The 16389-nt window shown below is 46.6% G+C and overlaps 1 protein-coding gene across 2 annotated transcripts in view; it reads right to left on the bottom strand.

Moving 5' to 3' along the window:
- The window catches only part of AKAP8L (A-kinase anchoring protein 8 like), a 34685-nt gene extending 21805 nt beyond the window's left edge, over window positions 1-12880 (bottom strand). For both annotated transcript variants that reach the window (XM_010332830.3, XM_003944824.4), the window contains exons 1-2: window positions 12765-12880; window positions 4821-4895 (exon numbers count right to left, since the gene is read on the bottom strand). In XM_010332830.3, coding sequence (XP_010331132.1) covers window positions 4821-4895; window positions 12765-12777 — 88 coding nt within the window. In that variant the 5' untranslated portion in view covers window positions 12778-12880. The remainder of the gene's footprint in view (window positions 1-4820; window positions 4896-12764) is intronic.
- Window positions 12881-16389: the final 3509 nt, after the last annotated feature.

Consider the following 16389-nt stretch of genomic DNA (forward strand, 5'->3'; position numbering starts at 1 on the left):
AGCCGGGCACGGTGGCTCAAGCCTGTATTCCCAGCACTTTGGGAGGCTGAGGCGGGTGGATCATGAGGTCAAGAGATCGAGACCATCCTGGTCAACATGGTGAAACCCCATCTCTACTAAAAATACAAAAAATTAGCTGGGCATGGTGGCGCGTGCCTGTAATCCCAGCTACTCAGGAGGCTGAGGCAGGAGAATTGCCTGAACCCAGGAGGCGGAGGTTGCGGTGAGCCGAGATCGCGCCATTGCACTCCAGCCTGGGTAACAAGAGCGAAACTCCTTCTCAAAAAAAAAAGAAAAAAAAAATACAAAAAAGTAGCTGGGCATGGTGGCACATGCCTGTAATCCGAGCTACTCAGGAGGCTGAGGCAGGAGAATTGCCTGAACCCAGGAAGCGGAGGTTGCAGTGAGCCGAGATCACGCCATTGCACTCCAGCCTGGGTAACAAGAGCGAAAACTCCGTCTCAAAAAAAAAAAAAAAGGGAAGGCCAACAAGCCCTTGAATTGTAAACTGTGCTGTGCTGGAACACATCAGTGGGAGAAGCCCGAGAGGCAATCCCTTGCCTTAAAAAAGCTGTGGAGAGAATGATCTGGATTATAAAGTTAATATGCTCTGGATTCAATCACAACACACAGTAAAACTTCATTCCTTCAGGAACATAAAGTCACTGAGAACTGACACAGTGTAAAGTCCCCTGGGAACTCTGAGTCAAACACGCAGTTTCCCAAAGAAGGGCACAGAGCAGGTGACCCATTTCCCTGGGTCTCTAGTGAGACCCAATAGTTGCTTCCAATTCCATGTCATCTCTGCCCTGCAGACAGAGGACATGCTTATCCCCAGGGCAGGGGACCAAAGCTCAGTGAGACAGACAGCAGGAAAATGAATGCCAGAAGCCAGACCAGAGCAGGACGGGTGTAAGTCAACTGAAGAGAAGAGAAAGAGGGAACAGGCAGGCTGTTGTCTTGCACTCGGGTTCCTTCACGACCCAGTGCACAAACAGAATGGGAAGAAGTTGGAGAGAAGCTGAGGAACTGCTGATGACCACTACATTTAACAAGAGAGCTCACAAAACTAAACTCTTGGGCTGGAGAAACCAAAACAGAGGCTTTTCATCTAATTGTTGATGCATCCCATGAGCACAGGAACAGAGGCTTGCAGTCCCTGGCACTGCTCAGGCACGGAGACCTGCTTGTTGGTAAGGGAGACACTAATAGCCAGAGAGCAGCATGGGCCAGCCAGGAGTGGTGGCTGAGGAAAGAGTGGCTAAGGAGCCATTCTGACAGGCAAGAGAGGCTGGCAGAGCCACATAAAGAGCAATGCATAAGGCCAGGCACAGTGGCCCACGCCTGTAATCCTAGCACTTTGGGAGGCCAAGGTGGGCAGATCACCTGAGATCAGGAGTGTGAAACCAGCCTGGCTGATATGGTGAAACCCCATTTCTACCAAAGGTGAAACCCCATTTCTACCAAAAACACAAAAGTTAGCTGGGCGTGGTAGTGCACGCCTGTAGTCCCAGCTATTCAGGAGGCTGAGGCACAGGAATTGCTTGAACCCTTGGCCAGGCGCAGCGGCTCACACCTGTAATCCCAGCACTTTGGGAGGCCGAGGCGGGTGGATCACGAGGTCAAGAGATCGAGACCGTCCTGGTCAACATGGTGAAACCCCATCTCTACCAAAAATACAAAAAATTAGCTGGGCATGGTGGTGCGTGCCTGTAATCCCAGCTACTCAGGAGGCTGAGGCAGGAGAATTGCCTGAACCCAGGAGGCGGAGGTTGCAGTGAGCCGAAATCGCGCCATTGCACTCCAACCTGGATAAGAAGAGCGAAACTCCAACTCAAAAAAAAAAAAAAAAAGAATTTACTATGCCTTATATAGTACAAGGAAATGCTTCTAACATAAAGTAAAGGAGGACTAGCTGGGTGCAGTGGCTCACACCTATAATCCTACCACTTTGGGAGGTGGAGCACGTAAGGCAGATTGCTTGAGCCAGGAGGTTGAGACCAGCCTGGGCAACACTGTGAAACCCTATCTCTACAAAAAATACAAAAATTAGCTGGGTGTGGTAGGGCCGCCTGTGCCTGGAAGGTGGAGGTTGCAGTGAGCTGAAATAGCGCCACTGTGCTCCAGCGGGCGACTGAGTGAGACCATACCTTAAAAAAAAAACCAACAAAATTAAGCAGGACTCACAATTCTAACCACCTATAAATTATTAAACTACATGTAATTAGTAAGCTGACAAAAATTAAATATTAACATGGCAGGGTCTTGGTTGACTGTTTTTCAAAATGTTATTAAATGTTATATTGTTTTTGCAATTCAAGACAGAAGGAAATATAAATCCATTTCTATTTTTTCACAACAATTGTGTATGTAAAAAAATCTAAAACAAATCTACAAAAGAGCTACTAGAATAAGTTAGCTTAGCAAGGTTTATTACAAGGTCAGTCTATATAGCAAATTTCAAATATTACAAAGTAAACCTACAAATCAAATAGTGATCAAATTTCTAAATATCAGCAATGAATTGGAAATTTTAAAAAGTACTATAGTACTAAAAGCATGAAAACCTCAAGCGTAAATCTAACAAAATATGTGTAGGATCTGTGTTGAAAACTACAAAACACTAATAAGTCAAAGACCTACATCAGTGAAGTGGCATACTGTGTTCATGAATCAGAAGACTTGATGTTGTTAAGATTCAATTTTCTCAAACTAATCTCAAACTTATCTATAGATTCTATAGATTTGATAGATCTATATAGACTCAAGGCTCTTTCACTCAAAATCTCAGGAGACATATTTTTAAAACTTGATAAACAGATTCTAAAATTTTTATGTAAAAGCAAAGAAACAATATTGAAAAAAAGAACAAACCTGGAGGACTCATATTTCAAGATTACTACTATCCAGTAATCAAGACTGTATTTCTGGGCCAGGTGTGGTGGTTCACGCCTGTAATCCCAGCACTTTGGAAGGCCAAGGCAGGCGGATAACGTGAGGTCAGGAGTTTTGAGACCAGTCTGGCCAAAATGGTGAAACCAGTCTCTACTAAAAATACAAAAAGACTGTTTCTAAAGAAAGTTTAGATGTCTAGACCAATCTAACAGAATGAGAGTCCAAGAGTCCGGAAACAGACCCACAATATATGGTCAATAGGTTTTCAGTAAAGGTACGAAGGCAATCCAATAAAGAAAAAAATGTTTTTTCAACAAATGGTGCTGAAACAATTGCATATCTATATGCAACAGATGAAGAAACCTTAACCTATACTGCACACCTTTTAGAAAAATTACCTCAATATGGATCACAGACTAAACATGAAACCCACAACGAAAACACCTAAAAGAAAATTAAAAAGATAATCTTACACATTTATTAGATATAAAACCAAAATCATGATCTATTAAAGAAAAGATTGAGTTGGGCTTCAAAATTAACAACTTGTGTTCTTTCAAAGACACTGACAGAGAGTAAATAGACAAGCCATAGTCCGGGAGAAAATATTTGCAAATGGCACATCCGAGAAATGGCCTGTACCCAGAATATGCAACCCAGAGGGAAAAAAGAATTCAAAAGGATGTGCAGTTAGGGACTATATTTGATGAAAATGGAGAGGCGGGCAGGGCAGGGAAGCCAAGCAAATCAAGTTTCTCCTCATTTATGAAATACCTGATACCTTCTCACCCAATTTCAAAACATTTTAAGTCTTCCCTGTTCCTGGGACTAGCAGCTAATACTTGGGGACCTTACTTAAGTCCCTTTACGCAGTGACCCCTGAGGGCATGCTAGCTGTGCAGGATCGGTCTTTCCCCCAGAACTTGGTAGTAAATGAAATTACCCATCTCAGTAACTAGAACATTATCCCTATTAATTCCAAAGAGAGTTCCTTCTTAGCAGACACCCCTAGAGTCACAGACCAGCTTTATCAGCAGTTCTAGGCTGCCACAGCACACAAAACAGCATCTGTGAATCCTGTTGGTGGCTACTTCTGAATTAGGGAATTAAGTATTTCTGTCCACACTTGAAAACTCAATCAGAGATCTTCACTCAACTGTGTGTATGTGAAGCCCACTGGCTTGAGGTGGCCTGGCTAAGCCTCCAAAAGCTGCTAGATTCACACACTCTTCTTTCTCCCACAACAAGGAAACGCACACTAAGCTGGGACTAAGTTAATCGCTTGCTTTCTTTCTCCTGGACCAATCCTTTGGACTTTTTTTTTTTTTTTTATGACAGAGTCTTGCTCTGTCGCCCGGCTGGAGTGCAGTGGGGCAATCTTGGCTCACTGTAACCTCTGCCTCCCAGGTTCGTGCGATTCTTCTGCCTCAGCCTCCCGAGTAGCTGGGACTACAGGCATGTGCCACCACACTCAGCTAAATTTTTTGTATTTTAGTAGAGACGACTTTTTCGCTATGTTGGCCAGGATAGTCTCGATCTCCTACCTCGTGATCTACCCACCTCAGCCTCCTGACCTCGGATGGTCTCAATCTCCTGACCTCGTGATCCACCCACCCGAAGTGCCAGGATTACAGGTGTGAGCCATGGGCCTGGCCTCCTTTGGACTTTAATTGGCCACTCTGACTCCCAGTCCCTCCCTCATGGGGATTTGAAGCCAGGCCTTTTATCAAAGAGCCTAACTTGCTCAGGAACACAGCTATGTTCCCACAATCGCCCCAAAGGGAAGCACTAGCTATTCAAATGGCCACGCCATTTCACAGAAGTTTAGGTTTAAAAAAGCATGACAGGGTGACATCAAAGGCAACTAAGAAGACAAGGAACTGTTCTGCAGAAAACTTCAGTTCCCACCAGAGGCACACACTTACCATAATCACAGGTGGGCTGAGCGCTGGTGTCTGAATATGTGGACTGCAAAGTGGTCTCAGATCCTTGGACAAAGCCTAAACATAAAGACAGTGGGGTTAATTTCCCCATGCAGGTCACAGGGAAATGACCTAACACTACCCTTTGGTATAGACTTGCTAGCAGGCCCTTCTCTCAATGAGAAGCCACCAAAACCTGTAGATTCCACCCTTTAATTAGACCTTCAGAAAAGATGAACCAATGGAAAGGCAGGCTGTTTAACTTGCTATACCAGGAGGACTAGATAAAAAATTATTTTACTTTTCAAAGACAGGGTGCTGCTCTGTCACCCGGGCTGCAGTGCAATGGCACAATCGTGGCTCAATGCAGCCTTGACCTTCCAGGCTCAAACAATCCTCCTGCCTCAGCCTCCCAACCTGAGACTACTGGTTCATGCCATCATGCCCAGCTAATGTTTGTAGACATGGGTTTCATCATGTTGCCAAGACTGGTCTTGAATTCTGAGGCTCAAGCAATCCACCCTCCTGAGCCTCCCAAAGTGCTGGGGTTACAGGTGTGAGCCACAGAGCCTGGCCCCAAATAAAAATTTTTAAACATTTAAGTCAGTAGCCTATTTTGATAAATGAGTACCCAAGTTATCATTCTGTTAAATGAGGAAAATATTCAAATCCCTGAAAGGTGAGCCACTTGGAATTCAAACAAGGATGGAAGTTAGCTTTAAAACCATGTTAAAGCAAATAATACCCTCTCTCCCTGCCCTAAATCTGACATACAGACTACTTTATGTTTTCGTTTTCCCATTAAAAAGTGTGTATAACAATTATTTCTGGGCCCAGCACGGTGGCTCATGCCTGTCAGCCCAGCACTTTGGGAGGATAAGGTGACCAGCCTGGATAACCTTGTCTCTACCAAAAAAAAAAAGCCAGCTGTGGCAGCATACACCTGTAGTCCTAGCTACTTGGGAGGTTGAGGTGGGAGTATCACTTGAGCACAGAAGGTTGAGGCTATAGTGATCTATGATTGCACCACTGCATTCCAGCCTGGGTGACAGAGTAAGACCCAGTCTCAAAACCAAAAAACAATTACTTCTTAAAAGTAATTATTTGGGGTTGGCATGTTCATATGAACATAAGTATTATTATGTATACATAAAATTTCCTATCTTCTCAACTCTCAAACTATTTCTCAACATAAAATGAATTAGGGCTGGGTGTGGGTACAGGCTCATGCCTGCACTCACAGTACTTTGGGAGGCCAAATGGGGTGGACTGCTTGAGGCCAGGAATTCGAGACCAGCCTGGCCAACATGGCAAAACCCCATCTCTAGTAAAAATACAAAAACTGGCTGGGCATGGTGGCAATTCTTGGGAATAGCCAAGTTCTTGGGAGGGTGAGGCACAAGAACTGCTGGAACCCAGGAAGCAGAGATTGTAGTAAGCAGAGATCACGCCACTGCACTCAAGCCTGGGTAACAGAGCAAGACTCCATCTCAAAATAAATAAATAAATGAAATAAAACAAAACAATTTAGTGCCAAGTAAATAAAACTTGAATCTTTACCAGAAACCACTGCTCCTACAGCTATGATTAATCCTAATCCTGAAACTTGCTTTAAAACTACATTAAGAGGCCGGGCGCGGTGGCTCAAGCCTGTAATCCCAGCACTTTGGGAGGCCAAGGCTGGTGGATCACAAGGTCAAGAGATCGAGACCATCCTGGTCAACATGGTGAAACCCCGTCTCTACTAAAAATACAAAAAAGTAGCTGGGCATGGTGGCACATGCCTGTAATCCAAGCTACTCGGGAGGCTGGGGCAGGAGAATTGCCTGAACCCAGGAGGCGGAGGTTGCGGTGAGCCGAGATTACGCCATTGCACTCCAGCCTGGGTGACAAGAGTGAAACTCCATCTCAAAAAAAAAAAACACAAAAAAAACTACATTAAGAAAAAAACCCTACAGTTAGAAATACATACTTTTGAATAATTTTCTCTCAACACTGAAATTATGACAGATACCATAAGAGGCAGTATTTGCCTTTCCCATCAGTCAATTCATGACCTGAAAATTAAAGCCTATTCCTTTAATAGCTTGTAGGCATGCTCTTAGTTGTTGACATTCGCTCTCTTAAGACCACAGCAGCAGCAGCTAACACTGAATAAATGCTTTCCCCGCAGGGTGCTAAGAACCTTCATCTGCAATGATCGCATTTCATCCTCACTACAGGCAACAGGGCAGGTGGACAAGATCCCTTTCTCTGCAACTCCCCCAGGTCCAAAAGGTTCTGAAGACCAAGTGTTCTCCACCAGTGTGGTGTCAAAACTCATGCTGGAGCCGTTTTCACCTGTGAGGACATTTACAATCTTTCTTTGTCCTACTTAGTGCAGAATTAGTGTATTTAAATACAAGGTACTTCCCAGATCCCATGTGACTTCCCTTAATAAGCTAAAATTCCAAAATACATCTAGCTCCAAGGTTTCCAACTGTGAACCGAACTTCATCTTCACTTTCCAGTGGAGCGACTGGGCCCTGAGGAAGGCTAAAACCGAAGGTAGACACATCGAGTCTTCTACCTTCCCTAAGTAAAGAGAGTAGGAATCCATTCAAAAGGCCAGTAAAATGGCCTAAGACTTTAGATAATGTGGTCTATGAGAACTGCAACTGCAGATGACAGACAGCCTACCACATCCTCACATGAATACAGCCAGCAAGCTGCTGAGCAAAACATCAGGCGAGAGGGGCCCTGGTTCTTCCCTAGAAAGGAAAGATGATATCCATCAAACCCTCTGAGATCAATGGCAATCTCTGCTCTAACTCTATCCCCTGTACCAGGTTAACATTCTGTTCTATAATACTGTCTGCAAAGAACGCAGAGCAGGCCCTTCTTCAGCTAATTGTGGTTCCTATTATGAATAAATTCTTATCTGGCCTGTAAAGTGTTCTCTTGGTACAATTTATCAGCCGGATTAGCTCTGTCTGGATGAAAAAATAAAATATGCCCTATAAAGCTAACGGTCAGATCATGGATTTTTTTCTTTCTATGTTTATTGGAGATGGGTGGGGGAGTGATCTCGCCCAGGCTGCAGGTCAGCGGCACAATCACTGCTCACTGTGGCCTCAGTCTCCCAGTCTCAAGCGATCCTCCTCCTTCAGTCTCCTGAGTAGCTGGGACTATAGCCACATACCACCAGGCCCAGCTAATTTGTTTGTTTGTTTGTTTGTTTTTTTGGAGAGACAGGGTCTCACTATGTTATCTATGCTGGTCTTCAATTCCTGAGCTTAAGCAATCCTCCCACTTTGAGACCATAAATTTCTAGTTCTGCAGCAGCTCTCCTTACTTTTAGCCAATCTCTCTTGTGACAGGCATGGTGGCATGCACCTGTAGTCACAGCTACTTGGGAGGCTGAGGTGAGGTGGGAGGATCACTTGAGCACAGGAGGTAGAGGCTGCAGTGAGTTATGACTGCACCACTGTACTCCAGCCTGGGCAACATAGTGAGACCTTGTCTTAAAAAAACAAAACAAAAAAGCTTATCAGTTTTATTCTTTTCCTTCTTTTTCCTTTTTAAAAAAGAGTACAAGCCAGCCGCGGTGACTCACAACTGTAATCCCAGCACTTTGGAAAGTCGGGGTGGGTGGATGACAAGGTCAGGAGATCAAGACCATCCTGGCCAACATAGTGAAACTCCGTCTCTATTAAAACACACAAAAAAACTAGCCAGGCATGGTGGTGTGCACCTGTAGGCCAGGCTACTCAGGAGGCTAAGGAAAGGAAATTGCTTTAACCCAGGATGTAGAGGTTGCAGTGAGCTGAGATCGTGCCACTGCACTCCAGCCTGGTGAGCAAGACTTTGTCTCAAAGAAAAAAATAGGCTGGGCATGGTGGCTCAAGCCTGTAATCCCAGCACTTTGGGAGGCCAAGGTGGGTGGATCGCGAGGTCAAGAGATTGACACCGGCCGGGCGCGGTGGCTCAAGCCTGTAATCCCAGCACTTTGGGAGGCCGAGGCGGGTGGACCACGAGGTCAAGAGATCGAGACCATCCTGATCAACATGGTGAAACCCCGTCTCTACTAAAAATACAAAACATTAGCTGGGCATGGTGGCGCGTGCCTGTAATCCCAGATACTCAGGAGGCTCGGGCAGGAGAATTGCCTGAACCCAGGAGGCGGAGGTTGTGGTGAGCCAAGATCGTGCCATTGCACTCCAGCCTGGGTAACAAGAGTGAAACTCTGTCTCAAAAAGAAAAAAACAAACAAACAAACAAACAAAAAGAGATTGACACCATCCTGGTCAACAAGGTGAAACCCCGTCTCTACTAAAAATACAAAAAGTTAGCTGGGCATGGTGGCGCGTGCCTGTAATCCCAGCTACTCAGGAGGCTGAGGCAGGAGAATTGCCTGAACCCAGGAGGCGGAGGTTGCAGTGAGCCGAGATCGTGCCATTGCACTCCAGCCTGGGTAACAAGAGCGCAACTCCGTCTCAAAAAAAAAAAAAAAAGAAAGAAAAAATAAATAAAGAGTATATAGTTTTTTGAGACAGGATTTTGCTCTGATGCCCAGGCGGAAAGTGGGCATGAAGTGGAGTGGCATGACCATAGCTCACTGCAACGTTGAACTCCTGGGCTCCAGCAAACCTCCCCAACTCTTGCTCTGTCATTCAGGCAGGAGCACAGAGGCACAATCATAGCTCACTGCAGCCTCCACCTTCCATAGCTAATTTTTTTATTTTTAATTTTAATAGAGCAAGGGTCTTGCTGTGTTGCCCAGGCTCATCTTCAAACTCCTGGCCCCAAGCAATCTTCCTGTGTTGGCCTCCCAAAGTGTTGAGATTACAGGTGTTAGTGTGAGCCACCATGACTGATCTTAAAAAAAAAAAAAAAGTCTTATTTGAAGGAATAACAGAGTGACAAAAATTAAAGGATAACTGGAATTAAGTTTGGTTGCCTCCAACCTCTACTGCTGTAGCCAAGACTAGGGTGACAACCATCCTCCAAGATGGTCTCCAATAATTCTTGTCTGTTGACTTTATGTAGTCCCCTCCCAACTAATAGAGGTAGCCAGTGCAACCAATAAGGTTTATGAAAATGACTAAGTGTGACTTCTGGGATTTCTGCCTTGCTCTTTCTGGGGCCATTCAGTCTAGGGAAAACCAGCCACCATGTTGTGAGAAGCCTCCAGCAGCCAGCCCTAGGGAGATCCATGGGGCAAAGAACTAACGACCAGCATCAGTCTGCCAGGCATGGGAGTTTAAGTTTAAGACCTCCAGTCTCAGTCAAGCTTTTAGATGACTATAGTTCAGGCAGAGATCCTAAATATAACCTCATGATATTTCAAGCTAGAACCACCCAGCAAAATCACCTGTCCATTCCAAACATAAAGAAGCGGTGTGTACAACCAAATTTAAGATAGTAAAGTAGAAAAAAAAAAAGCAGCAGTGTGAAATAATAAATAATAAATGTTTCTATGACAAGTATGGAAGCATTTCAGATCTTTGTTTGAGGGCCTGATTCTGGATATTTCGCTCCTGTTTTCCACTGCTCTCCTCTTTCCCTCTCAGTGCTGGAGATCCAGCTTCCTTTCTCCCATGTATAAATAAAGTAACTGGGTTCAAAAACAGGGCGAGTTAATAAAAAGATTTATCAATCACGTTTCATGTTTAATAATGGTAACATTTGCTTCAAGGCCTCTAAGACTTACCCTTAAAGCTAGTAGCTGTCTGAAATGTGACTTAAAATGCCTTTGACTTTAGTGCCCTACTTCTTAAAAGGGAAAGACTCACATTATAAATGACTGTGGTTTTCAGTGTATCAAGATCAAGGAAAAACTAATCATTACTTTATTAGCTTGGCTATCTCAGTGCTCACCCAAACCCGGAACTACAGACAAGATCTGGAGCTGAAATTCAGGTTTGGTCATTAGTGACCTCTCTAACTCAGTTTCCTCATCTATTATTCATTCATCTTCTGGTTCCTTCAGCAGTCCTGTTCTGTTTGTTTTTGAGATGGATCTCACTCTGTGGCTCAGGCTGGAGTGCATTGGCGTGATCTCGACTCACTGCAACCTCTGTCTCCTGAGTTCAAGAGATTCTCCTGCCTCAGCCTCCTGAGTAGCTAGGATTACAGGTATGTGCCACCATGTCCGGTTAATTTTTTATTTTTAGTAGAGACTGGGTTTCACAATGTCGTTCCGGCTGGTCTCAAACTCCTAACCTCGTGGTCCGCCTGCCTCCGCCTCCCAAAGCGCTGGGATTACAGGCATGAGGCACCGTGCCCAGCAACAGTCCTGTTTTTAAAAACCATAAAATTGTCTTCCCGCTCTTGCTAAGATTTAGTGAGAATTATACTCCAATCTCAGATGTCAGTAACAACCCTACAATCTTTCCTCCTGAGCTAGGAAATCTACAGAAAGACTCAGGCAGAGCTGCCCAACCTGAGCACTACTGATGTTTGAGGCCAGATACTTCTTTGCAGTGGGTGTCACTGTGTATACTGTGGCATAGCATCCCAGGCCTTTATCCATGAGATGCCAGCAGCACTCCCATGCCCATATGTGACAACCAAAAATGTCTCCAGACATTGCTAGGTGTCCTCTGGGGGCAGAATCACCCTTGGATGAGAACCCACTGGGCTGGGAGATGGTTGCTAGAAAAACTGGAGTTCTTGGCAAGCTCTGACCTGGAAGCCAGGGTAGAGGGGACTGGCACTATCTTCTTGCCTATGCCAACATAAAGCCGCCTACAAAGAAGTCCCAGAGACTCACATTCCATTCTCAGTTCTCAACATTCCAAGTAGAATACAGGTTACCTGGCAACCACACATGCTCAAGCCTGTAATACCCTCACCAAATGGGGAGGCCTTGTCTAAGTCTCCTGGCTGAAAAGCCTTACCAGTCACTGCCAAGGCAAACCCAGGAGGCCTTGGCAATTCACCCAGTGATGATTTACAGTCGCCCAAGCATATCGCAGTGGGAGCGGGGAGAGGGGCTCTCGGATCTTATCACCCACTCTCCCTTTCAAATCCCACTGGCCTCCCTGGCTGATCTCCTAACAAGCAAGCAGTTCCTGCCCATAAGCCTTTTAGAGCAAAAGCTCCCTGGGCCAGGTATCTTTTATTCCCTCAGTCCATTTAGGTCTCTGCTCAAATGTCACCTCTTTACCGAGGGCCCCAACGACTCCATGCAGTGGAGCGACACCCGCAGGATACTGACCACCCTAAAATGTATCTCCTACACTTGCTTATTTGCCTATTAAGATCCGTCCTTGCCTCTACGCTGCTTGAGGAATTCTTGTCACTATTCCCAGTGCCCAGTCTGCACCGGACACGGTTCATTTGACAGATGTAGAGGGAATTAACGTGGAACCTTGTCATTCCTCCCAGTTCAGCCCCTAAGGGCTCAAGGCTCCCCGCTCAGCCTAAACCCTTCAAATGTTTACTTATCCCCCTAGGGCCTGGCACCTCTCCCAGTTCTGAAATAGACAAAAGGGGGTGGTGGGTGGGATCAGGGTGGGGGTGCAGAGCTGCGGCGTTTTTGCAGAGAAACTGCGCGGGGGAGGGTGCGACAATGGCGACGGCAGCCGAGCCCACTGACTGCTCGCAAGAACCAAGGCCTGAGAAAGGGAGACCTAAGGCGTCGAGGTCCGAAGAGCGCAGGCCAGGGACGGAGGTGGTGGGGGCGGACACCTCGTGCGCTGAGGCCCGGGACCCACGGACAAAGGCGACAGAAGCCAAGACCTCAGGCGGCCGGTAGCCGGGACGCAGACTGCAGGCACAGAGAGCTGAGGCAACGAAATACGAGGGGAGCGACCCTGAGGCGACGGGCCAGCGGCGCCATTTTGTGACCGCAGGGAGGGCAGTGACGGGGCCCCAGGGGAGGTGCGGGCAAGCCTGGTGTGGCATCCGTCTGTCCTTGTGCCGTCCCCCACGCAGAGCCCGACCCCATCCTACCAGGCTCACCTGTGTAGCTCATGGCAGCGGCCAAGACAACATCCGTGGACACTGACCGGGTGCTCTGCACATCCAGCGCTGCGATAGCGGCTGCTAACCCCAGGGTCCCTTCAACACACACTCCGAAGCCCCGCCTCCCGACCGCATTGGCTCATTACGGCCTCGACTTCACATCTATTGGACGAAAGCTCTGTCTATCTCAGCGCCTCCTCATATCAGTGGCTGGAAGCTGCTGCCAATCTCGTGAGAGTTCTGCCTTGTTCTCCCCCCAACTTCTGTTATCCTAAGCCCTCAGTGATTGGCCTATACCAGCCGGCAGAGAGGTGGAGTCCTATAGAGCTCGAGGGGGCGGGGCTGCGCACTACGGAAAGGCCCAAGGCCCAAGCGCGGCGAGCTGGAGGAGCGTCAGTGCCCTGGAGACCCGCCAGAGGGAGCCGGGTGTACGGCTCTGGGCTTGGCTGAGATCCAGCTCCACTAACGAGGAGCTGGGTAAACCTAGCTGTCGCTCAACTTCTCTGGCCTTCAGTTCCAAAAGGAGCATAGCAAAGCCATGCTGGACTGAGAAAACTAAAACTCGGCGCCAAACAAGATGCTGAACACACGTTCCAACGTTACACGACAAAATGTGTGTGAAGGAATAATTCTGGTGCCATTGCCCTGAATGTTATTCATCGGTTATATGTGTAATAATTCTGTTTGCATTGTGCGTCATTCAAATGCTCCTTCAAACCTGCAAAAAGCTTTTAATCCCCACTTAACAGAAAATTGAAGCTTGGAACTCATGATTTGCTCCAGGTCCTTGATAGTTACGTGTTAAAATGGGAACTTTGCTTCTGAAACACTCTGGACTCCAGAGATCCTGCAACACTGCAGCCGGGCACCAGTCGTGTTCTCAGCCTGTTTCCTGGGCATGTGGAAACCCCTGCCAGGGACATCTCATAATTTCTAGAGATGACAGAGGTAAACCGAAGAGAGTACTAAACGTGTGTTTTTGAAAATTCATCAAGTTGCTCAATTTTGACTTCTACACTTGTCTGTTTTTAAAAGTTTTTTTTTTTTTTTTTTTTTTTTTTTTTTAAGGTATGCTGTTGCTTCTTGATATTGTCGATTTCTTTAGATGTAATGGTGGCACTTAAAACGTTCTGAGAAACATACTGAAATACTAAGAAGTTAACTGATCTTTATGGCCGGGATGTGCTTCACACAATTCAGGCAGGTAGAGAGAAAAGGGAAAAGCAAGGAGCTCTAAGATAAATCTCTCACAGCTTAAGACACTGGTCATGGGTTGGTAATTGATGGATAAGGATTCATTTTACTATTTGTGCTACTTTTGTATAACTGGAGTTCTCCATGATAAAACGGTTTAATAAAACTCCCCCCACCCAAATAAGGCTTATGCAGAGCTTGCTGCTATGTGGAACAAAGCCACTTAGGTGTTCTGAGCAACTCCACACATGAAGCAGAGCTCTGATGGGTAAGCACTCTGACTTTTGGGTTCATCTCTGTCAGCCTCCGGGATACCTGCCTGTCTTCCAAACTAAGGCAGGGCCCCAGTACATGACTTCTGCGTCCTACAGGTTCATTCCTTCATGGCACTTGCCACAGCCATCACTGTACCGATTTGATCTCGTTAACATCAGACACCCTCACAGAGAGCACGGCTCAAAGATTCAAACTCTGCTGCCTGAGGTGCATTAAAATGGCTTGAGCAGGGAAGAGTAATGCTCAGAAAGTTTTAGGAAAACATCCCCCTGTGCTAAGGGCTGGAGGGTCAAGGACACATGACCCTCACTTCACAGCATGATGGGTGGAGAGGGACTTGCCATGGGACTTTATAAGCTCTCAAATCATTTGAATGTTTTTGTTATATCTAGCCTATACCACTTTTGTATTTTAAAAACTGACTTATGGGCCAGGCATAGTGGCTCACGCGTGCAATCCTAGCACTTTAGGGGGCTGAGGTGGTGGAACACTTAAGACTCATGAGTTTAAGACCAACCTGGGGAATATGGCGAAACCTGCACCTCTACAAAAATTATAGAACTTGCCGGGCGCGGTGGCTCAAGCCTGTAATCCCAGCACTTTGGGAGCCTGAGGCGGGTGGATCACGAGGTCAAGAGATCGAGACCATCCTTGGTCAACAGGGTGAAACCCCTTCTCTACTAAAAATACAAAAAATTAGCTGGGCATCGTGGCATGTGCCTGTAATCCCAGCTACTCAGGAGGCTGAGGCAGGAGAATTGCCTGAACTCAGGAGGCGGAGGTTGTGGTGAGCCGAGATCGCGCCATTGCACTCCAGCCTGGGTAGCAAGAGTGAAACTCTGTCTCAAAAAAAAAAAAAAAAAAAAAAAGAATTATAGAACTCAGCCAGGCATGATGGTGCACGCCTGTGATCCCAGCTACCTGGATGGCTGAGGTGGGATAACTGCTTGAACCCAGGAGGTGGATGCTGCAGTGAGCCAAGGTACCACCATTGCACTCCAGCTTGGGCAACAGAATGAGACCCTATCTCAAAAAATAAAAACTAATGAAAAGTTGAAAGAGGAAGACACATCTTTGAGTCAGCTCACAAGATGCTCTCCCTGCTCCCTAAGTCTTGCGTGTACACCCACCCACAGCATAGAATGTACAGAACTGGTTGCGGCCTTCTGCCACCAGGTGAGATGTGCATCCTGACCCCACAGGAGCAGATGTGTGGGCCAAGACCACCCTCGTGGGCTTGTCATTGCAGTGTGTTAACCCTCCTTCCCAGGCAGGGGTATGGTGGGAGGGCCCAGAAAGCAGAGCTGGGGGTAGAAGTGGCCCCTGCTATTCATATGCCATGAAGTGATTCCTACTTTCCTACACTTGGCCGTTTAGTGAAAACCATGAGCTGAAAAACCACATGCAATAAACAAGAAGGAGCAGCCAACAAAATCTCTTAAAAATCTCAGAAATGTTCAATAAACATTTGCAGAGTGAGAAAATAAATAACATCGCAAAGAGCCAGCAGCTCCTCCTTTCCCCGCATTTCTCGAGTCAGGGGTGCACGTGTCTTAACTAGAAATCATGTCTTGAAAGCAGGCGAGTTCCAGCTCTCTAAACCCCTACTGGCCCCCCAAATGCTCCCAGCAGGTCCCTGACACCCTTGCTGGTAGCTGCTGCCCTTGATAAGCTCCTTTAGCCTCAACTGCTTCTTTATCCTGGCTCCCTTCCCAGACAGGCTACCCAGAACCCTGGTTTGTCTGCTCACTGGAGCCACTTGGCCAGCCAGCCAGAGCCCCCACACCAGCCGTGGCATTAAAGGAACTTGGGCTCATCCCCTGCTGCATCTGGTCGGCTTGGCAGCCACCGGGAAAACCCAGGGCCTCCATGGCTCTGCACAGAGGAGGCCCCGATCCCAGTCCCGGCTGCCAGCCAGTGCCAGCCTGTCCACTCGACAGAAAAACACACGCTGGCCGCCTGCCCCGGGGCGTTTCCAGAAGAGAAATTTAATCTAATTTACATACTTCTAGGTACATCAATAACCAAAATGTGGCCACTGAAAAAAGTTAAAAGGTCAATCAGCTCCCGGCTTCTAGCTGGCCCAGGATTGCAAAATAAAAAGATCCACGTTCCTTATTCTCTACACAAAACGCGTTTTTAAAAAAGTGAA

Source organism: Saimiri boliviensis, chromosome 14 (assembly GCF_048565385.1).
Source record: "Saimiri boliviensis isolate mSaiBol1 chromosome 14, mSaiBol1.pri, whole genome shotgun sequence".
Taxonomy (NCBI): domain Eukaryota; kingdom Metazoa; phylum Chordata; class Mammalia; order Primates; family Cebidae; genus Saimiri; species Saimiri boliviensis.